Raw genomic sequence first — 24,687 nt, forward strand, 5'->3', positions numbered from 1 at the left:
ATTGTATAATTGTTTTAAAGTTTGAAATAAAACTCATTTACTACTCCACTGACATGGAAGGTGACCACTGGATGAGATCTGTAACTCACTCCAGGAAGCAGGAGGAAGAATGTGAGGAGAAAGGAAAAGGTAGCATATCTCCTATCTAGCGCACATTTATGCTTCAACAAAATATGAAGACTAAAAGGCAGCTCCAAGTAAACAGAGCATGCTGATGCTGTCAAAGCATAGCTTTTTTTCTCTCTAGCACAATGCGATGGATACACGAGAAGCCAAACTTCTGTCAGCATGCTAGCCTGTGGGATAAGACAACAAACATGGGTAAATTATGCTTGAGAGATAACAACCTTCCATGGTAACACAGTTTCCCCCTTCAAAAAGTAACTGGAGGTTGACTGCTATCACAAGCAAAAAATGTTATTACATGGATAGTAAGCTGTGAGATCGATGTTAGGTAAGGCACAATTTCATTTCAAGAGGAATTCTACATAGCTATGCTGTCAAGTGTTGCAACCATTAGGTTGGACAGTTTCTATTACTATTCACACCAATTCTATAAAACGATAAAAGTATTTGTTTTTTACAATGCCTTGGATGTGTGAAGCTGCACTTCTGAGTAGGTGGCATAACCACCCTCCTGCTGTGTTGCTTCCCCTCTTTGTTTCTTTTCTTTAAAAAAATTCAAATACTATATGCTGCATGGTTTGAGGAATTGTTTTTAACAGTTTCTTACTTGTTTTAATAATTGTAATGTTTAATTCTATTTTAATTCTATATTCTGTAAGGTTGTGTGTTTTCTGGGCTGTAGGGCCATGTTCCAGAAATATTCTCTCCTGATGTTTCACCTGCATCTATGGCAGGCATTCTCAAAGGTTGTAAGGATGCCTGCCATAGATGCAGGCGAAACATCAGGAGAAAATGCTTCTGTAACATCAGGAGAAAATGCTTCTGTACAGCCCAGAAAACACACAACAACCCAGTGATTCTGGCCATGAAAGCCTTCGACAATCTATATTCTATATCTTGCAAGTTTTTAAATTGTATAGCTTTATGGTTGTGAGACACTTTTGGTCTCAATTCATGGAGAAAAAGGAGTAGTAGTAGCAGTAGTAACAATAATAATAAGTATTATTCTTATTCCCTAGACCAGGCATGGGCAAACTTTTTTGCCTTGGGGCCACATTATGGGCTTGGCTGAGAGGGCCGGGCTAGGCCGGGAGGAAGGGCGGCTGAGCATGTGCTGGGTGGGACAGGCCTGGGGGGGGGGGGAGAACCTGGGAGAGGGCGGGGCCAAGTGGGGGTGGGGCAGGACCCAGGTCATCCTCTAGTTGTCCTCCTCACATAAGGATGGGGCTGCTCACCCCTTCCTTATGCTGGAAGGAAAACGAGACGTGGTGACTCCACCAATCCTCCTCCATGGTCCTCCTCCTCCCAATCTTCAGGATGTCCTCTCAGCATTATGCCATAAGGAAGGTGAGACAAGCGATAGTCGAGAGCACTCCAAAGGGCTCTTAGCTACTGTGTGCCTTCCTTAGGCTATCCTCTCAGCATAAGGACTGCTTGCACCATTCTTATGCCGGGAGGAGGGCAAGACATGCAATGACTAAGAGCCCTCCAGAGGGCTCTCAGCTGCTGTATGCCTTCCTTCCCCATCCTTTCTGCATAAGGATGAGGTGGACCACCATGTCCTTATGTCAAGAAGACAGAGAAAATGAGGAGGGCCTGAGGTAAGCACCCAATGGGCCACATCTGGCCCCTGGGCCTTAGTTTGCCTATAGTTTGCCTATAGGTGTCCGGCATGTGATCGAACACAAAAGCCAGCATAGTGATCTTGTTTGGTGTATACTAATCTTGTTGTGTATCAAATAATAATAATAAGCATTCAACATCATGCGAATGCCTTCCCAATTCAAATCAAGACAGCAGTCAAAGCAAGGCTAGTACTTCAACTCCTTGGTTTTATTATCAAGACAGAAAAGGGCATGTTCACTGGCAACACATAATCTCCACTCTCCCTACCTTCCATTCATGATCATCAGTGAAAATCTCACTTCGTGCAATATCCACTCTATTCCATGCCACTGCTAGCTTCAACTGGTGATCCCAGTTCTCATGGCCAAAGTGATCACGGTATCGAGAAGCTGTAATAGCAGAACAAATAAGAACAGGACTAAAAGTGAGTCATAAACACACAATACACATTTGCGTTTGGATGGCTTTTAAAGGGGACTGGATACATTCATAGAAGATAGGCTGCATCAATTACTAGTCTAGAGGGCTACATATCACTTTCGGTATCAGAGAAAATAAGATTAGTTGCTTGAGAGCACAAAATGGAAGTTGCAGCTGCACTCAAATCCTACTAATGGATTTTCCATGGATATTATGTGAACAGAATATTGGACTAAATAGGTCTGGTTCTTGCTATGCTCACTTACATGCATTTAGAACTTAAAGGTAGAAATGCAAGAAAAATCAACATATTTGAGGACAACACAAAGATGGTCCTGATTCAAACTGCTAATCCAAATCTGCTTCTATAAATAGATGGTGTTTAGTGAATATAAGCTCCTTTGTTCCACAGACAAAATAGCTATTCAAAGCTGTTTCAACAGAAAGGTAGAAACCATGAAAATGAACAAAATCTGGCTACTAGTATTAAAAAACTCAAAAATTACAACAGCAAAACAGCAGAGAGTAAACAATCAGGCACATCAAATCACCTCTTGAAGAAAGATTCCCCCAGGCACTTCCAAGCCATTAAATGCTAATCAAGGTAGTCAGTTGAAACATTCACACCTAGCTCCAGCAGACAAAAGTCCTTTGTCCCACCCTGGTCTTTCCACAGATATATAAGCCCATTTTCCTACTTCCAACAGACCTCACTACCTCTGAGGATGCTTGCCATAGATGCAGGCAAAACGTCAGGAGAAAATGCCTCTAGAACATGGCCATATAGCCCGGAAAACCTACAACAACCCTAGCTATTCAAAGGTTTGTCAAATTCTAGACATTTTTATATATTTATTCATTAAAGATGGACAAGAAAGATATTCTTGTTTGTTGACACTGAATAGATGGGATTAAACAGGAATGTAGACATTTCAGTGTGTTTTTATTGCATTTTTCTATATTGGACTGAGTATTCCAACGTTTGTTTGTTTTTGGTTTTTTTTGGAAGGGTGGGAGGTGTAGTTTCCTGCTGTGAACCACAACATTAATAATGAAACACAATGAATCAAATGAAGGATTATTGTGCCAAATCACTTTATATACCTCTGAGTATTTGTTCAACATCTGTCTTCTGTATGGAATATCAAGTTTCAGAGTATGATACTAGAAATCACTCAGACTACACTTTATAGTAAAACCAGGGAACCTATCATCCTCCAGATGTGTCCAGATTACAACTCAAGTCATCCCCCGGTCCTGGCCAGTCCATGCCTCTAGTACTTACACTAGAGCAGAATGACATTACAGATCATTTGGAAGAGATTACAAGGACATCCAGTCCAACCAATAATCCAACTACTTCCACAAAAAGAAACTTTGGAAGATAAGTAAGTCATCACACATCCAACATTCTCCACAATTGTGAGGTCTTCTCTCCAAGGCTCACTGCGTTTCTCACCTTTGAGCATTGCCTGCAAAATGGCCACATCAATATCCTGTTGCCCATCTTTGCCTTCCCTGAAGATTGTCAAAAGTTGCCTGTTTCGCACAATATCTTGGATCTGGAAGGAATGCCAAAAGAAATACAAGACCACATGGAGTAGAATTGAATGTGCTTGCCATATGGTTTTTGTAGTCACAATTGGAGCTTCAAACTGGTTCAAGGATTTCCTATGTAATCATATTTGTCTTTACTGTTCTAATGTAGCACAAATCCTATGTAAAATCATACTACATATTTTGACATTAATATTGAAATCTGAAATATATACAGAAAGTCTTTACAGTGAAACAACTTCTTTAATACTAGTTTGAAACTGCATTGACTAGTCAGTGTAGTTGGGGCCCTAGGGTTCCTAGAGAAATGTTCTCTCAGATATACAAAATCAATTTTCCCCACTTTTGCAGGGACTCGAGCTCCTAACCCTAGCAAATGTGGAGGGTCCACTGTATATTTAAAGTGCAAACATATGTATAAAGCTATGAACTGCCTATCAGCTCAAGGTACAACATAATCATCAGACAGCAGCTGAAATCTAAAATGGGATTGATTTGTCTTACTTTCTTGGTCCATTCCACAATTTTGCTTTCTGTGAACTGCTCATAGCTATCCTTGAAGTATGTGCTCAGTTTCCTCTGAATACACGAAATGCTTATTTTGGAGATGGGAAAGTTAGCCACATGAGCAATGACATCAGCGACACGTCCTGAGCCTTCCACAATCACACAGGGAGTGCCGTTTGTAATTGCATTGTAGATGGTCTACAGAAAGAGAGAATGACTGTCTGTGAGCCCATCACAACAAATAGACTGATGCCGTATACCCGTTATACAAAATGTCAGAGTCAATTTTCAAGTTACACATGAACAGAAAATAATAATAATAATAAAAATAATATAAAGGAATCAATAATACCAGACTGGAAAAAAGGTCTGATATAATCCTTTTTGGATTCAATGTGCATCTATAGTAGAATTAATGCAGTTCGACATCTCTATAACTGCCATGGTTCAATGCTATCTAATGTTTTACAGTGCTTTTCCTTCCACCAGGGATCCCTCCTTCATGCCGATAGACAATGGACTCTGGGTCTTATAGTTCTTGATACAATAAGGAAAACATGTCTGTCTCTTAGGGTGTCTCTACACTTGTAGAATGCAGTTTGAAACCCCTTTCACTTCTACGGCTCAATGCTATGACATGCATCAAAATCTGAAGCAGACAAATTTAAGCCACCTTTCTGCATGCGAATGTGCAAGAAAAACAAATTGGAGAAACTCATTTATGAATATTCCCTTAATTCATATATATCCAGATAATTAAAGCTTGAAACCTTGTTATATCCTGCCTTGAGCCACGAAAAAGGGAGGTAACAAATTATTGTTGTTATTGTTATTATTATTAATAATAATAACAATAATAAGATAGTACAACCTAATATTTGTGCTCTGTTGGTTGAAGTTGAAATTCATACCAGATGCCCCTGGCAAAAATATTACACTTGTATCCTGTAACTAGAGGAGCCCCTGGTAGTGCAGCAGGTTGAACTGCTGAGTTGCTGAACTTGCTGAACAAAAGGTTGGCAGTTTGAATCTGGGGAGTGGGGTGAGCACCTGCTGTTAGCCCCAACTTTTGCCAACCTAGTAGTTCAAAAACATGCAAATGTGAATAGATCAATAGGTACTGCTTTGGTGGGAAGGTAATGGCACTCCATGCAATCATGTTGGCCACATGACCTTGGAGGCATCTATGGACAACACCGGCTCTTTGGTTAGCAATGGAGATGAATACCACCCCTCAGAGTCGGACATGACTAGACTTAATGTCAAGAGGAAACCTTTATCTTGTAATGAAAGCATATGTTCTCACATCTCTTGCAACACTAAATCTGTTTTCTGAGAGTGAGATAAAAAGATATCCCATAGATTAGTCATAACTCAATGTGCCCACTCATGAATGTCAAAAAGAAAATTATGCATGACTTGCATTTTTATGCATGTCTGCAGTGTCTACATGCAGATACTACCTACCTAACAGGAAGTCTTAGTCATGTTTTGTTTCCCCCCATACCTAATTGTTCTAGGGTACTTACGTCAAGCGTCCCAGGGCCACCCTCCAGAACTACACAAACAATTGGTATTTTAATGGCAACCCCTGTAAGGAAAGGAAGGCTTAGTCAGTCATATACACCCAAGTATATAGCTCTTGTCCTGTTCTACCTGCTGGTAATCATCACTGCAGGAACACAGTTAAGAAAACTGATTAATTAGCATTTATAACAATGAACAAATAGTAACAACAGCACAATAAAGAACCCAACTTCAAGCCACTACGTGTTATATGGCAGCCCTTTATCAGCCAAACTATTTTAAAAAACACACATTCAGCACTCTGGATAACTCCTCACTGTTTCGCTAACATGGAAGCCATAATGATATAATAGGCCTGTTTGATCAAGAAAAAATTTGTTTCTAAATTCGATTCTTAATTGGGGTGTTTTTTTGTTTCGATATTAAAAATATTTACAAAACTTTCCAAAAAAATGTTTTGTTATTTACGAATTTTCGTTATTATTTACAAAACATTTTAGAAAAAAAAATTTTCTTGATCAAACAGGCTAAGTGTGAATGTTGCAGTAATGGTCACCTTGATTAGCATTGAATGGCTTTCTCCCACCCTGGACATTCCATAGATAGTTAAACTCACCATTTGCCTAGTTTCCAACAGACCTCTGAGGATGCCTGCCATAGATGTGGGCAAAATGTCAGGAGAGAATGCTTCTGGAACATGGCGGATGGCGCGCGGAGCCGGATGGCGCGCGGAGGCCGCTTGTGAGCGCGCGCGCGCCATCCAATGGGCTCCGGAGGAAGAGGAGGAGCCAGAGCCGGATGGCGCGCGGAGGCCGCTTGTGAGCCCGCGCACGCCATCCAATGGGCTCCGGCTCCTGCGCCCCCCCCTCCTCCTCCTCCTCCTCCTCTTCCTCCCAGCTGGGAGGAAGAGGAGGAGGAGGAGGAGGAGGAGGGGGGCGCAGGAGCCAGAGCCGGATGGCGCGCGGAGGCCGCTTGTGAGCCCGCGCGCGCCATCCAATGGGCTCCGGCTCCTGCGCCCCCCTCCTCCTCCTCCTCCTCCTCTTCCTCCCAGCTGGGAGGAAGAGGAGGAGGAGGAGGAGGAGGAGGGGGGCGCAGGAGCCAGAGCCAGATGGCGCGCGGAGGCCGCTTGTGAGCCCGCGCGGCGCCATCCAATGGGCTCCGGCTCCTGCGCCCCCCTCCTCCTCCTCCTCCTCCTCCTCTTCCTCCCAGCTGGGAGGAAGAGGAGGAGGAGGAGGAGGGGGGCGCAGGAGCCAGAGCCGGATGGCGCGCGGAGGCCGCTTGTGAGCCCGCGCGCGCCATCCAATGGGCTCCGGCTCCTGCGCCCCCCTCCTCCTCCTCCTCCTCCTCCTCTTCCTCCCAGCTGGGAGGAAGAGGAGGAGGAGGAGGAGGAGGAGGGGGGCGCAGGAGCCAGAGCCGGATGGCGCGCGGAGGCCGCTTGTGAGCGCGCGCGCGCCATCCAATGGGCTCCGGAGGAAGAGGAGGAGCCAGAGCCGGATGGCGCGCTCAGCAGCAGCCTCCATGCCATTAACGAGCGGAGCTTCAGCTCGTAAAATACATGGGGCTGCTGCTTCAATATTTTTAAACCCTTCCGGGTTTAAAAATATGTTTTGATATCGCTTCGGATATGCAAAAAATAACGATTTTAATACGAAATAACGAATTAACGAAACGAAACCGACAGGCCTAATAAATAAAGCTATTATTCTTTATTATTATCCCTGGACTTTCATCTGAAGCCAGCAAGACCTAATGGATAATAATAATAATAATAATAATAATAACAATAACAACAACAACAACAACAACTTTATTTTTGTACCCTGCCTCCATCTCCCCAAAGGGACTCAGGACAGCTTACATGGGGCCAAGCCCAATCAACATAGTTAAAATAGCACATTGAAATTCATAAATGCAGCAACAGCAAAGTAAAACAGCAATGGCATAACACAATATAAAAACAACCATCCAACAGACAAGATATCTCTGGTTTACATTGCCATTACCTCCTTTCACTTTGGTTTGCTCTGAAATGAACTTCTCAAGTCTGGTCCTCAAGGGGATCTCCACACCATATTTCCCATGAGTGCCATCATCCACCAAGATGAAATGTGAGTGATTATTATTCAGGCAAGAAAGGTTTCCTTGGGTCTCCTCATCCATCACATATTCAGCTGGGAAGCTACCCTGCAACCATCCAAGTGGAGGGAAAAATAGTCACAAACTGTCAGGCTTATTTATGGGAGTTCTTAATCCTCGTTTGAAGAAAGCTTTGTCTAACCTGCAAATCGCTTTTGCTTTCAGATCAGTGACCAGAAATTAAGAGTATTTAAAATCCATTTAGAATTTAAATTAACTTCAAAAAAGGTGAGCTATGCCCTGCCCATGCTTAAAAACAGTGCTTTGCATGCCTCTTTAGCTTATTCCCAATCCAATCTATATTCATCTCATCTACTCTGATCTTGGTCCTGTGCCTTTATCCACATGCATTGCTGAAATGTTTTCCTCAAAGTTCTTTCCAAATTGAATCAAAAACTTTGCTTAGCCCTCATATATAGGTTTGCTGCTTTAGTCCTAATAGTCTAACAACTATTTGGGCTCACCATAGGGCTTATGAGGCTACTACGGTTGTATACTGTTCCCCATGTGGCAATCCCAACAGTGACAATCTCTCCTTTAAAGCTGCTGCTCATGCTGAAGTCCCTGACTGCTTCTCCAACTTGCTTCATCACACCGGCATGAGAACCACCAGTGATGATCCAGGCACCTGTGGGCACAGAAAAAGGTTGAATGAAGCCAGGTCCTTACCACATACCACTCTCAACACTGCCAGTCTCATCAGACTACAGAAGTTGAACATGTCAAATCTATCTAAAATCCTTGAGAGCAATTGCAACCGGTCAAAATTGAAAGTACTTGGCTAGATGTCCCAGTCAAATTTAGTTATTTTCCAATTTCTTTTCTTGGCAGGAAAGAGGAAGAAAGCATTTCATTTTTAAATCAAGGCCATTGTCAGGTGGAGGACTGCATCCTGCCTCCCCCCCCCCCCCCCCCCCCCCCCCGTGTCTGCTGTCAAAGTAATACCTTTTGCGTAAGGAATCCACTGGAGAGCACTCTAATCAAAGCCTTGAAATGCTCTTGCTGGGAGGGCCATTAAAATCAATTTGCATTGGGAATTTTCACCACAGCACTACCCCACCAATATTCATGGCAAGAGATTTTCAGAGTAAATAATGGAAGGCACAGAGTAAAACACACTCTGAGGTCCATCTACATTTCATTAATCTTGGGGGCATGGGTGGAAGTCAAGAAGGCTGTAGATGCAGTGGGTCCACCTCTTTTTCATCCCTTGCACACACTCTTCATTCCTTGATAGCTGGTGGCTTCCTTATCAGTTGGATGGTGAATACAAGTTTTATGGAAGATGCCAAACTATATCCCAACAATAGGTTCGACACTCTGGGTAGTTCCTCACTTTCCCGTTGACATGGAAGTCCATGGCTGCCACCATACATGTTCTTTCTCCTTTCTGAAATTAGAAATCCTAACCCTAGAAGAAGACCATGGAGGAAACCTTTACAGAAGCTGTTCCCCTGCAACCCCCTTTCACAGCCATCTCTGATTGGCTGCTTCAAAGTCAGATCTACCTAGTGCCTCCTTCATAAGTGAGAAGCTAACCTAAAACCCAGTAAAGCTGTAGGATGAACCAGAACTCTATACTGACATTATTGATTGTGCTCAGATCTCAGAGCAGGTCATCTCAGGCTTATGGGTGGGGTGCAATATCAGGTCACCCCCTCTGAGATAATATTAGAGGAGCTCATAGCAGAGATATTATCAGTGCTTATGCTTTGCCACTGCGTTAATAAACTTGTTGTTACTGTCTTAAATCTGTTTCTTACTTGCTGTCAAGCATGAAATGGAATCAGACCACACATACCAATACTTCAACACAACTATAACCCTATCCTATCTGATTTGTCGTTGATCCACTCCTATGGGCTTCATGCAAATCTACAATTCACCAAAATACACGCTCCCGTGCTTTTCCTTTCCATTTCTGGATGAATAGCTTAATCATTGGTTTGACCCATTGAATATGAGGTCTGTCCAAGGACAAATTGTGGTCTCCTGGTATCTAACTATAATACCACAATTAAAGGCCCAGCAACCCAGGGCCCTTCCACACAGCCATATAACACAGAATACTCAGAAATTCACAATATCTGCTTTGAACTGGATTGTTTGAGTCCACACTGCCATATAATCCAGTTCAATGTGGCTGTATGGAAGGACCCCCAGCCCAGAAAGGGATTGAGTGTGGAGTCAAGGAGAGGGTGAATAGCAGGATTCCCAGGGGTTGGAATATTAGGACTATCCTGGGTAAAGGAATCAGTCACACCAGTTTCGTGTATATTTGACTTTGGCTTTAATTCTCGCTGTATAGTGATCAGAAATTGTATTGGAAGCCCAATACTGAGGAAAATAAATGAAATCATAGACCCTTTCCCATTAACTTTGGGCCAGGATGCTGCCTCACCTGTTGTCTGGGCCACTTTGACAAGCCCTCTTCGGAAGATGTTCTTCAATCTTAGCTTCATGTTGAAGTTTTTAGCTCCGCCTGTCACAGATATTAAGAGGTTGGGTATTTCAAGACCCCAGTGCTGCGTCATCAGCTGATAAATGATTCTTGGTGGGGTGCTATTGGACACGCGAACATACTGTAGTGAAAGAACAAAACATAAAAGGAGCACCTGTGAGAGCATAATTTTGCCACTCAGCAAAAATGCTCTGCCTCATAAGACACCGAGTACACCACTAGTTCCTATTATAATTAAGTGCTTAAGGTGCCTTTGAGAATCAATCACCTATTCCAAAAACTCATATGAAATATAACTGCAAGAAGAAGTCATGAAAACAGCAGGGCATGAATATACCCCCACAAGTAATCTGTGAAGAAGGAAAGAGTGGATCTGTGATGTATTGCTCACACTAGAATTACAGGAGGCTGGGCTTCAAATCCCCCCTCAGACATGGAAACCTTTTGGGTAACTTTGACAAGTCACATCAGCTAAACCATAGTGGAAGGCAATGACAAACCCTATCTGAATAAATCTTACCAAGAAAACCGTGATACAGGATCACAATACATTCAAATCAATGTGACAGCACATAGCTAGAACAATCTTTTGACTGATAGAAGTTGTCTGTCAGGACAACTTGGTTTTATCTGTATTTATTCTACGGTATTGGCATAATGCAGGCATGGGACTATACTTGTGGGCTGCATGGTGGGCCGGGGCATGGTGGGCCGGGGCAGGGTGGGTGGGCCAGGAGAAGGGGGTTTCTCCCCAAGTCACCTCCCTTTCCTTTCCTCCCTTTCCTCTTCACTTTTGGAGGCAGAAAGTGAAGGAAAGACAGGAAACGTTTGGATCCCAAAAGGGTTGGTCTTGGTCAGGATGAGATAGTGGGTGGGATAATGGATGGGAGAGAAAAAGTATATCCATTAGGCCTACTCCTGATATAGAATCCTAGAGCTGGAAGAGACCCCAAGGACCATCCAGTCCAACCCCCTGCCATGCAGGAAGTCACAATCAAAGCACTCCCAACAGACAGCATCTGCAGAAAAGCCACCAGAGAAGGAGATTCCACCACACTCCGAGGCAACCTATGCCACTCGCCAGGAAGTTCTTCCTAATCTTTTTCAGTAAAATCTCTTTCCCTGCCATTTGAAACCATTGCTCCCTTGTGTCCTAGTCTCTAGAGTAGCTGAAAATCAGTTTTCACCCTCCTCCTCAATGGGACACCCTTTTAAATCTGGAAACATGGTTATCATGTCCCTTTCTACCTTCTCTTTTCGCAGGTAGGAAAAATAAAAAGAAGGGAGGGAGGAAGAGAAAGACAAGGGAAGAAGAAAGGGAGGAAGAGAAGGAAGGAAGGAAGGAAGGAAGGAAGGAAGGAAGGAAGGAAGGAAGGAAGGAAGGAGAAAGAAAGAGGGAGAGAGGGAAGGAGGGAGGAAAGAGGGAAGGCAGGAAGGACGAAAGGGTGGAAGGGAGGGATGGAAGGAAGGGAAGGAGGGAGGAAAGAGGGAAAGAAAGAAGGATGAAAGGGTGGAAGGGAAGAAAGAATGGAAGGAGAAAGAGGGAGGGAGGGAAGAGAGGGAGGAAGGAAAGAGAAAAGAAAGGATAAGATGGTGTGAGACAGGAGAGCCTGAGAAAAGAGCCAAAGGGCTGCATCCGGCCCCTGAGCCTGAGTTTGCCCATACCTGGTATAACGGCTGAACCACACAAGGATGTGGGCAGAGACAATCACTTTTATCTTTACCAGTAATTACCTATGTAATGAATGGAACTATACTAACTACTAATGCTGAGTCTTGATATTATGCATAGCAGTTTGCTGTTCTGATGTCAAAACTGTTAAACTACTGTGTCACTCCAGATATTCATTTTAAATTAATGGATTCTCGTTCTATGACAGAGAGTCATGTTTCAACTCACCTTCCCTATCTTCTGCCCCAGGCCTGTGAAGCTGATGTCCCCAAAAGCATTTGTTGGCGTTTCCTGGACATGTCTTCTGGAATCCCATTCTTTGCCCTGGAACATGGTAGGTTTTATGGCCTCCTCTAAATGCTCCTCCCTGAGATAGCCACATTCACACACCACCTTGCTGTAAGAAAATGCCACCACAATCTCAGCATTTTTTGAGAGCCCAGATCCTTCAGACACCAGACCCTATCTGTTCTTGGTAGTTAGGCAGGCTCAGTTTTGGCTAATACTTGAATGGACGACAACAATGAGTAGTAGGTGCTACAGGCTACATCTTAGAGCAGTAGTTCCCAACCTTTTTTTGACCAGGGCCCACTTTGATCAGGGCCCACTCGACCAGGGCCCACTTGACCAGGGCCCACTTGACCAGGGCTCACTTAACCAGGGCTCACCTGACCAGGACACACTTTGACCAGGGCCTACTTTGACCAGGGTCCATTTTGACCAGGGCCCACTTCACCAGGGCTCACTTGATTGGGGACCATCCATCATCCCCTCACAGCCAATGGTAGAATCAAGTCCTGAACACTTAATTCAACCCAGACTGTCCCACTGCCAGCAGCAATCAAGTTCTCTGTGACTGGCAAAATACAGTCCCTAAATTGATGCATGTGCCCCACCCCTGGGCAAGGCCCCTGGGAGATGGCATAATGCAGAAAGAAAATCAAAGCATGCAGAAATGGCCTATCCCTCCTCTGAATAACTACAATAACTGTGCATGCAGATCAGTAACTGTGGGAAGTTTATTCATCTGGTCCTGTCTTTTCTTAACCCCAAACTAAGAAGGCAATGCAAAAAGGACCCAACAAAGCTCTTAAGTACAAATCAATTCCTAAGTACATGACGGTTGCTTGAAAAATCTTGTCCACAGAATCTTGTCCTGTCAAGTTATTACAACAAAAACATAGTTATTTTGAGTGTTTACTAAAACATGTTAACCACTGAAATCTATTCATGCTGACTGATGCACCTGAGAGGGTTTGGGGCTGGAGGGAGCCATACATGCAGTGGTTCGGTTGCCACTATCACACTCTAAGTGATATAAACAAGCCTATAACTGTTAAAAGAGTGAAAATCCCATTCCTTAATATAGATTCATAACCTTTTGTGCTTGTATTTTAAACTGGTTTTGTTTCAATAAAGGGATTCTAACAGTTGGGGAGGGGGCTGTCAATGGGATGGTCTGGGAAGTACATGATTTTTCTTTTGAGCTTTCTTCAACGATAAAAGCATATAAGTGAGACAAAAGAAGGGAGTTCAAGGACATTGAATATCACCCATACAAGTTTTTATGGCTGGGCTTTAGCACAGCGGGTTTGCAGGGAGGTAATAAAAGGTGCCCATGTGGACATGCTGGTGATTCAATCGGGAGAGTGTCTAAGGACAATAAGTTCCTCAGCATGGAAGATGGAGCGACAGCACACGCACACACACACACACCCCACCGACCAGAGTCAAGCACAGCCTCCAGATGCCAGAGATGGAAAAAGATGGGAAGCTTTTACCTCTGTTTATGTGCTGTCTGTCTTTGTTAATTGTATAATGGCATTGAATGCTTGCCATATCTGTGTACTGTAATCTGCCCTGAATCCCCTCAGGGAGATAGGACGGAATATAAATAAAGTACATTATTATTTATTATTAGTATAATCAGGCACTATTTGCCCAATATGGACTGAATACGAATGCAGCCATGTGGGACTTTACTTTAACACTGCCTTTCCAAACATCTATATTAAAAATCAAAGGACACTACATTCTAAATAATTCCCTTCTGTGCAGAATAAATTAGAGATATTTTATATATATGAAAATTTCAGCACACAGAACAAAAAAATGAGACAGAAGAGAAGCTGAGCTCCTTCTGTGGTAGTTGTTTTTAGGGCATGCAATATTGACACATCCCCATGTCTTTGAGATCATCATCAGCAAAACACAAAATTATTATTTCCTCCAGCGCCAAGTGTTTGGTAACAGAAAAAAATAAATTCAACACATACCATTTCCTTAGTTCCCAGCCATTACATAAATACATATTCATGTAACTGATATAATAAATTACTTTTTATTTGTCCGGTTTACTGGCATTTTGAGTGCTATTTTGCATGAATATTTTATAGATAATGACCAATGTATCAGAAAATTTCCACATTTTCCTTAACCATTAGTCATCCTGATGGGATTTTATGATTTTTTACTATATTAGTCACCCTTAAATGATCTATAAATAATTAATGCACTGGTTAGTTAGCTTTGTTAATAACTATCAAGTTTCTAGAATCTATCTGAAATTACACGCTCCTTCTTTATTCAATAAGCTTTAAAAATATATTTGGATTTAGCACTGATCATGATGTACAGTGGCTAGGAGACAAGATTGTTATGGAAGCGTTTCATATTTCAGATATTCCCAAATATAAATAGGAAATGGCACTTGGAATTAGAGAGGTTCTTATACTACTGTACTCTTGGAATATTTGATGTAAGACAGCAAACCTGTAGTATTATTTCCTGCATGGAGAAATTTAATATGTATTGTCATCTTAGGAATGGACTATATTTCAACTGTGCTTCTGAGTATGTTAGCAGTCAATGGTTATAGCAACCTTCTTCAAGCCTCCACTAGTAATTTGTTTGTCTATTATTCTATTTGCTTACTGTATTATATATGTATGTTTTGGTATGCAGCTTTCCCTTTACTCTATGCTTCTTGAGGTTGTGGGAGGGGCTGCAGACCACATGATCAAATCTGAGACTGCTCAGACCTCAGACTCCATTAGACTCTCAGACTGTTAAGACTGCTAAGCAAACTCATGTTGCTGTTGATGCCCTGTGTTATCCGCACAGAGAAACTATTTCAAACCTATCTGTAACTGGATTGACAAGTTATGTACCTGTATGCTGAATACATGAAGGTTGTGAGTAAACCAAATATGTTACTTTTAATAAAGTTGCTTTATTTTTGTCTCTTGAGGGCACGATATAGAAACAAGATGTTTTATGGGAAAATAAATGTTTTGGGGCACTGAAAAAAAAACACTTCTGAAGAACTGGTATATTTTGTGCATTAGCATAATTTCTGTTCCTAACAGATCAGACTCAACTAGGTTATCAGTCTAACAACTGAAAACCACATTGCCTTGCATAAGTACATGTGGATGTATACCACTAAAGAGAAGATTTTACTCTAATGAGGTTTTTGGCTCTTCTCTGGAAGACCATACTTTTCCAAAGGGTTATGATTTTCAAATGGTTGTGAATGCCATTTTTCTCCAAAAGATAATGGAGATTGTGGTTTTCCAAAACCAATAGTGTCAGGTGAAAAGGAATAGCAAAGAAGCCAATTTTAAGCAGGACAGCAAACTTACCCAGAATCTGACATCTGAGAACTTTCGACAAAATAAGCACATTCCTTTTTTCGAATGTTTTCTGGGATCCATGAGCTAAGATTTTCCTGTGGAGAGAGGGAACAGAGAATGAAATGTTAGCAATCACAGAGAAGCAAAATGAAATGCAGTCAGCCCTCCACATTTGAGAAGGTTACAGAACAGAACCCTTGTGAAAGGGGGAAAATATGAATACAAAAATGGGACAACGCCTCCCTTGGAATTTCTAGATCTTCCAGCATGATTCTATGGATAACTTTGGTTGGAAGGTGGTAATAGAACCACGTTGAAAGACATAGATTTCTAGCAAGGTGTTCACTCTAGAAATCTGTAGTTCCTCCAACATGACTAGAGAAGTTGACTACGGAGGACAAAGAGATTCCTAGAGAGAATATTTTTAATTCAATTTTCAAATCAAGTTAAAACTGAAAATGTGGAAAGGTGACTGTATATCCTTTCTGTAAACTGCAAATTTGCTTCATTTGCATGAATCACAAATCATGTGATTTGTGATTCAGGAGACATCCTGATTTCAGAATTGTGCCATTTTGTGACAAGGTCTATTCTCTTTGAACTTACACCCCAACTTCCAATCCTGTTATAGTACATCTCCCACTGCCTTGAACTATCGTGTTTTTACACAACTTGCTTTTTCATTGATGCCAGGAGTGAAATGAGCCCTCTTCTTGCTCTTGCTGAAGGCGCTGTTACTTCTTCTGAGGTTGGAGACCACATCCAGATCATAGTAGCTTCTGGGATAAACGGAGTAACTGTCTCCTTCTTCTGGGCAGACTTTGTTGAGATCTGTTGGAAGGGTTCGGATTCGTTTGCCTGGCCCAGCCATGGCTACATTTTACAGAACCAGCCACCAGACCTGTTAAAACACAGTTTAGAAGAAGACTCTTCGAAATCATCAGCCTAAATATACAATGGATGACAAGCAATCCCTGTATTACAGAACACCAAAAAGGATTATTTGAAGGAATCACATCCAAAGAAAACTTATCTTTCAACTAAAGAATCTTGTGTTTTTAAAAAAAAATCCCACAGCACAGATATTTTCAAAGTATGGATGATGAAATCCATGGATATTGAGGGCCAACATATGCTTGGGTCATAAGTATTCTGAAAGTGAAAGGGGATTGAATTTAAGAAAGGAAACAGAAGTTATAAATCTTTCTTACCTATAAGCAATTCTCCTAATCCAGATTGGGGTCTACTATGTTTACATATATGCCAGGAAAAAAGGAGGTTTTGCAGCATATTATATTATATTTAGCACTATTTACTTAGCCCTGAGAGACTACATTTTTAATTTGTGGCCATCTGACTGAATCATAGAATCATAGAATTACAGAGTTGGAAGAGACCTCGTGGGCCATCCAGTCCAACCCCCTGTCAAGAAAAAGGAAAATCGCATTCAAAGCAACCCTGACAGTTGGCCATCCAACCTTGGTTTGAAAGCCTCTAAAGAAAAAGCCTCCACCACACTCCAGGGCAAAGAGTTCCACTGCTGAACAGCTCTCATAGTTAGGAAGTTCTTTCTCATGTTGAGGTGGAATGTCCTTTCCTGTAGTTTGAAGCCATTGTTCCGCGTCCTAGTCTCCAGGGCAGCAGAAAACAAGCTTGCTCCCTCCTCCATATGAATTCCCCTCATATATTTGTACATGGCCCTCATCATGTCTCCTCTCAGCCTTATTTTCTGCAGGCTAAATATACCCAGTTCTTTAAGCTGCTCCTCACAGGGCTTGTTCTCCAGACCCTTGATCATTTCAGTTGCCCTCCTCTGGACACATTCCAGCTTGTCAACATCTCCCTTAAATTACAGTGGCCAGAATTGAACACAGTATTTCAGGTGTGATCCGATCAAGGCAGAATAGAGAGGTAGCATGACTTCCCTGGATCTAGACACTATACTCCCATTTATGCAAGCCAAAATCCCATTGGCCTTTTAATAATCGCATTGTTAACTCATGTTTTATTTCTTGTCCACGATCTTTTTCACACATACTGCTATCCAGTTAGGCATCCCTTGTTCTGTGTCTTTGCATTTCATTTTTTTCTGCCTAAGTGGAGTATCTTGTATTTGTCCATGTTAAATTTCATTTTGTAAGTTTTGGCTCATCTCTCTAATCTGTTAAGATCGTTTTGAATTGTGCTCCTATCTTCTGGAGTACTGGCTGAGTTCAGCAGAAAAAGCCTTGCAATATTGGGGCCCTGGTCCTGCGACATTACATTTCCCATTATCCCTGGCCACTGACTATCCTAGTGAACTGATAAAGGAATAGGCTGGCTTAGAACAAACCTGAGATAGTACAGTCTCAGTTTATAAGGCATAACTTCCTGGGCTGGTGCAGATCAACAGGAATCTAAGGTGAACTTTTAGATCAGAAAAATTGATTGTAAAATAGAGAATAATGGTAAACCTTACAGATTTACAATTAAATTGCTGTCAAATCTATCTGACTTTATGGTTCACATATTATTTCTGTCCAGGATCCAGTTCATGAGTTATATTGTTGTCTTCCTTTGAGACAGTAATTTTGAGTACACTTTCAAAGGAGAAAGTTCTTTTGAACTCTTTATGACTTCTCATCATGCTGTGCTGCTTGTGCACAGTACAAAGAGCTAATATAACTCAAGCCATGTAATCCCACTGAGTTTTATTGGATTTATACCCTGCCAAACTGCAATCCTGTACTCACTTTCTGAAAAGTACAGTACCACTAAATATAATGAAGTTTCTGAGTATATGTGTTTTGCTTGCTATTGGAGACAGGTTTCGTGAAAGTGGAAGCAAGAATATGGACAGCTATTCTCAATTACTGGCTACACCTATCCTTCTCCCTATGTGGTCTTGCCCCCCTAACCACGAGAGATGACTTCCAGTCCACATGGATTAAAACAGTGGCAGCAAAGATTGTAAGTCTTGGTTTCTCCCAAGGACAATTGTTAAATATGAGATGGGATCAAGCCTAGGATCTCATTAAGCAACAAATGCTGGACATAGAACACCAATCTGACCTAGCCTGTTCCCCAGCCTTTATTGTTAGATACCTCATTGCCCCCATGGCATACCCAACAGACCTGGAGGTGCCTAAACACCGAAGGGTTTTTACCCTGGCAAGATGCCATGCCCTCCCATCAGCTGTATTGGAGGGGAGGTATCGGAAGACCCTCTTTCAAGCAGAGTCTATGCCCCTGTGAGTCTGGTCATGTAGAAACCACTGAGCACATGCTTCTTCATTGCATGTTCTACATAGATCTTAGATCTAATCTCATTAAACCATGGTTTCTAAAATATCCAGGGCGCGGTGAAAAGTATTATTCCACCTTGCTGCTTTCAGACTCTAACACTACAATAACTTACAGTGTTGCTAAGTTGTTACATCCAGAATAGACTACTGCAACGCACTCTACATGGGGCTGCCTTTGAAGACTGCCCGGAAGCTTCAACTAGTCCAACGGTCGGTTGCCAGGTTGCTCACCGGAGTGACGTACAGGGAACATACAACTCCTTTGTTACGCCAACTCCACTGGCTACCGATCAGCTTCCAAGCACAATTCAAAGTGCTGGTTTTAACCTTTAAAACCCTAAACAGTTCTGGCCCAGACTACCTGTCCGAACGTATCTCCTGCCACGAACCATCACGAAGTTTAAGATCTTCAGGAGAGGCCCTGCTCTTGATCCCACCACTATCGCAAACATGGTTGATGGGGATGAGAGACAGGGCCTTCTCAGCAGTGGCCCCCTGCCTATGGAACGCCCTCCCTAGAGATATCAGATTGGCCACCTCCCTCTTGTCTTTTAGAAGGAAAATCAAGACCTGGTTATGGGACTAAGCATTTGATCAGTGAGCAGCAAGTGGAAGAAGATCACACAACTTATGGCAATGAATTGACCCGGACTGGTTTTTGGAATTTGATTTTAATGAATGTGTCTTAATTAATAGTTTTAATTGTTGTTTTAATTTTAATATTTTGATTGTACTGTGGTTGTTTTTATGATGCTAGCATCGTATGACGCTTTTGTTAGGCTGCCCTGAGTCCCCTTTCGGGGGGAGAAGGGCGCGATATAAACATAGGAAATAAATAAATAAATAAATAAGTTATGTGCTGCTACATTTAAAATTAGACAGATGATGACTGACCCCACAAGGCAACACCCTGTTGAGAATGTAGTTAGAGCAACATGTTACAGCTGAAATGCTACTAGACTCGCAGTGTGCCCCTCCCTTCCTCTTTAGTGCCCCCCAGTGCTTTTGACTCCTCCTATCAATCTCCCCCCCCCCCCTTCGGTTCCATACCTGTTACAATATCCTGTGTTTTAAAATGTGATTTTTAACTGTTTTCTAATCTACTTTTAAATAACTGCTGTACTGGGGAGTTGTCCTTCCCCTCCCAGGGCGCTTGTGCCCCACTTTGTGCTGGTCAGTGACCATAATAAAGTTTTGTACTTACTTGCTTGGACAGTACTTACGCTTTGTAAAATTTTAGGGCATGTCTACATAGCCTCAAAGCCCTGTGCATACCACAAATGGGCCAATGGCAGTCACAGCAGCTTCCATTGAGTGTTGCAGGCTCTTATGTTCTACTCCAACTTTGCCCTTTGAAGTTTTTTGGAATTTCCGAAATTTCCGGGATTAGGGTCAGTCTGGACAGGGGGATTGGGTCTGATTTGACCTGATCACTTTCCAGATGGATGTCACCACCATCATGCTTTTCCCTGAGTTGATCAATACAGGGAAAGGGGGGCATACCAAGGAGCTGTTTTGGGTGCCTATGCTGATACCAGAATGGGGCACCCACACAACCAGCAAGAGGGAGAGGAGCTCTCTGGCAAGCTAGGAATTACAGTGACATCGGAGAGCTAACAGTTGCAGCATCCAGAACTGTCTGGGCAGCAAGGCTGATTTGAGGGTAGATTTACACCAGAATAATCTGCCGATGTAGACATATCCTAAGTCATTTAGTTGTGTAGCATTTTAGAAACTGAAGACAAAACAATCAGAATAATCAAAGTATTATTTATTCATATACCCAAATAATTTCTGAAACAAATATACAAATTTCCTGGGAACACTTTGTACTTTGCATCTTAAATTGCTTCCTGGAGATGAGCAATTCCATCATCTTGCTAATTAAAACATTAGCACTTAAGCGAATGTCCAAAACAATGCTTATATCTCGCCAGAGTCCACCCACAACTTCAGACAGAGTTACAGCAAGGCGGTATTGTGATACCGGAATTCTCCTGGAAAATGATTAAAAACACAAAAGCAGCTATAGCATCAGAACTCTCATCAACTGATATTTGACCATTTTAAAAGTATCTGTTTCTCTAGGAATGATGAAATGCTTAAATAACAATTCTAAATTGGACTTTTAAATGAACAAATTGAGCAATCTATTTCTTACCTGCAACAGTGTTCCCCAAAAGTGGAATGAGGGGAGTAGATAGTGAAGTGCTACCACACCTCCAAAACCACTGATATTATTGTGTTATCAGTCATTCTCAGCAGCCAATACACATTAGCATTCCAAGAATGACTCAAGTATCTCAGGTGACATCAGATATGTTAGATAACTCTGGAGCGTTGACCTAAAGCTGTAAGAAGGTACCTTGTATTTACTCAGATCATTAGTCCATCTAGCCTGGTATTATCTGTTCTGTTGAATGACAGATCTCCAAGATATCAAGCAAAGAGTTTTGAAAATGGAAACATTTTTGGATTACAACTCCCAGAATTTCCCAAAATAGTATGATGTAGTGTGAACTGGTGACCTAAAGGTGCAAATTAAGCAGTCGATATTCTGCAGATATTGCCCCCCACACATCATCATTGCATCAAGGAACACTGGTACTCAGTGTGCAAACAATGCTTCACGGCCATAAACTTTTCAGATAAACAGCAGCTGTTGTATTGCTGCTCTGCAGATGGCCAAATAACATTGAAAGTTAACAGCTTGCATCAAATAGCTTAAATATGAGATGGAATTTACCATTCCTATAATTAGGGATGAGGTCCCATCTACACTGCCATTATAATGCAGATTGAACTGCATTACATGGTTTAGTGTAGACCAGGGGTCCTCAAACTAAGGCCCGGGGACCAAATATGGCCCTCCAAGGTCATTTACCCTGCCCTCACTCAGGGTCAACCTAAGTCTGAAGTGACTTGAAAGCACACAACAACAACAACAACAATCCTATCTCATCAGCCAGAAGCAGGCCCACACTTCCCATTAAAATACGAATAAGTTTAAATTGTTCTTCATTTTAATTATTGTATTGTTTTAAGTGTTTTTTGCACTACAAATAAGATACATGCAGTGTGCATAGGAATTCATTCATGTTTTTTTCAAATTATAATCCGCCGCCCCCCCCCCCCCCCCAACAGTTTAAGGGACTGTGACCTGGCCCTCTGTTGAAAAAGTTTGTGAATCCCTGGCGTAGACTCATATAATTCAGGTGGAGTCCCTGGTGGTGCAATGGGTTAAATCCTTGTGCTGGCAGAACTGTTAACTAACAGGTCAGCGGTTTGACTCCGGGGAGAGCGGGTTGAGCTCCCTCTGTCAGCCTTAGATCCCCGTGTGGAGACATGAGAGAAGTCTCCCACAAGGATGGTAAAACATCAAACATCCAGATGTCCCCTGAGCAAAGTCCTTGCAGGCGTCCAATTCTCTCATACCAGAAGCAACTTGCAATTTCTCAAGTCACTGAACTGGATATGAGTCTATACAGATTGTTCAATCTGCATTATAATGGCAGTGTGGATGGCACCTAAGGCAGTTGCCTCGGGCATAAGAAGTGGCAGCATGATAATGGAGGGGAAAGCTGTTGTATGACTTAGCATACATAGACTACCAAGCTGTCAGGAACCATGGCAGAGCATTCAGTTTCTATGCATGTGTTGAAGAAAGATTCAGTTGCCAATTCAGTTGGCATTTTACATGAAATGGGAAAGGTCACCTTCTTATTCTATTCTACAGAAAGCCAAATGTCCTGGATTGGACCTGATTCCTCAGAAGAAACCAAGTCACAAATCCCATTGACTTCACTCTGACACAAGGAATATTCCAAGAAAAATACAATCCAAGAAAAACTGAGTATACTAAATCCTATGGAAACGTACCATCCCCATAGACCACTAAACATATCATCCCCATAGACCACCAATTTCAATGAAACATAGGCAAGCTCTATTTTCTCTAACATGTTGTCCATGTTTTCCTGAATGACATGGACTGGATGGATCTTTGGGTCATTTCCAACTCTGATTCTATGACCATTAAGGAATTTTGTAGCAATAAGTCTTAAGGTAAAATGTCTTTTCCATCTTAGATCTTTCTGTATCACATTATCATTACATTGTATTAACACTTCCAACAGGCTTTCAAAGGTACTGTTCAGAGTATAATCCAGTAGATTTAGTTTTAATACATGAAGGAACTCAAGTAACAAAAGCAACACTTTAGCTACCTGCTCTGCTGAATTCCAAAACACTAAAGCATATAATAACGTTTAGGAATTAAAATAGGATCTTGTCAAAATAAAATCCTTTTTTCATAGATAATACCATATCTGAAATAAAACAGATAGGTGTGTATGACTAACTGAATGCCTGGACTATATTACATAGGTTCCTTGATATAAGGGAAGCCCTGTGGTGGCACAGGGGTTAAACCACTGAGCTGCTGAACTGGCTGACCAAAATGTCGGTGGTTCGAATCCAGGGAGTGGGGTGAGCTCCCACTGTTAGGCCCAGCTTCTACCTGCCTAGCAATTTGAAAACATGCAAATGTGAGTAGATCAATAGGTACTGCTTCTGCATGAAGGTAACAGCGCTCCATGCGGTCATGCTGGCCATATGACCTTGGAAGTGTCTACGGACAATGCCGGCTCTGGCTTAGAAATGGAGATGAGCACCAACTCCCAGAGTTGGACACAAATAGGCTTAATGTCAAGTGGAAACCTTTACCTTACCTAGCTCTCTTGTACCAAACCAGATAATTTATTCTCTGACTGCAGGACTGATTGGCATCAAACATAATGTTTCCCCAGACCTATTGGAAATTTTAAGGCTGCTTTTATGCCAAACGTGTGCTCTACTTCTCGGCTACAGACCTTTCCCTATTCTTACTAAGTCAAAGAACAGTAGTAGTTTAAAGCTCTCTTCCCTTTGTAAAACAGATATAGGCTGTGATCCTACACGTGTGTCTGAAGGAGAAAATACTATAAAATTAAATGAGAATTTCTTTCTAAACACGTGGGCAAAAGTACTCAGTATTAAAGATGATATTCCCTTGCTCCAAGTATCCCATGATAAGCACACAGTTATTTTTGCATTAATTCACCCAATGCTGTGTGCCTGGCACACAAGCCACTAAGTGTTTTAAAAGATTCAGGAGTTCTCCTGACCTTGCAGTGCAGAGTATTTCATTGCAATCAGTACAATTACTAAGCAGTTCTGCACAGTCTACCTGTCTCTGGCCAGCTACCCTTTATACATTCCCAGTTTTTACATAAATTCCCTATTTTTGCTGCTTCATCAACCCCTTCAAAATGGTTATTTTAGTTTGCATTTGAAAGCATCTCCCTCCCCATGCATACCTTACCTGCATGTACCTTTCCCTGCAGCTACTTCCCAGTTCCACTCCTAGCATTGATGTGCTCCCTGTGAGTCAGGCATGAGCAACATACCTCTTCTTGCCTTGAGCTGCAGGCTGGTCACTGACTGGAAGGAGATGCCAGGGATGCACAGAAGCCTCTCCAAAGTGACTGCAGCTAAGAGGAGGAGATGGTCCAAGGGATGGCAGCTTGCCAGTAAATCACACTGCAGAAGCCGTCCTCACTCCTCACTGTTAGCCTGGGACACACAGAGAAGGACAAAGCCAGAGTTCCCTCAACTGTGTGGTGCTGCTGGGGGCGGGAGGGAGAGAAAGTGACTCACACATCTGTCTGCAGAGAAAGCAAACCCAGACACTCAAAT

General features: G+C 42.2%; 1 protein-coding gene across 2 annotated transcripts in view; it reads right to left on the bottom strand.

The window, feature by feature from the left end:
• Window positions 1-24,687, bottom strand: part of TRPM2 (transient receptor potential cation channel subfamily M member 2) — a 57,526-nt gene extending 32,839 nt beyond the window's left edge. The window contains exons 1-11 of one of the 2 annotated variants that reach the window (XM_060768019.2): window positions 24,314-24,687; window positions 16,344-16,568; window positions 15,677-15,762; window positions 12,261-12,429; window positions 10,301-10,481; window positions 8,364-8,527; window positions 7,767-7,947; window positions 5,766-5,827; window positions 4,234-4,434; window positions 3,632-3,734; window positions 2,020-2,141 (exon numbers count right to left, since the gene is read on the bottom strand). In XM_060768019.2, coding sequence (XP_060624002.2) covers window positions 2,020-2,141; window positions 3,632-3,734; window positions 4,234-4,434; window positions 5,766-5,827; window positions 7,767-7,947; window positions 8,364-8,527; window positions 10,301-10,481; window positions 12,261-12,429; window positions 15,677-15,762; window positions 16,344-16,538 — 1,464 coding nt within the window. In that variant the 5' untranslated portion in view covers window positions 16,539-16,568; window positions 24,314-24,687. Of the gene's footprint in view, window positions 1-2,019; window positions 2,142-3,631; window positions 3,735-4,233; window positions 4,435-5,765; window positions 5,828-7,766; window positions 7,948-8,363; window positions 8,528-10,300; window positions 10,482-12,260; window positions 12,430-15,676; window positions 15,763-16,343; window positions 16,569-24,313 lie in introns of those variants that run through there. The other variant, XM_067465919.1, reaches the window with a different exon arrangement.

This window comes from Anolis sagrei, chromosome 3, assembly GCF_037176765.1.
Source record: "Anolis sagrei isolate rAnoSag1 chromosome 3, rAnoSag1.mat, whole genome shotgun sequence".
NCBI lineage: Eukaryota > Metazoa > Chordata > Lepidosauria > Squamata > Dactyloidae > Anolis > Anolis sagrei.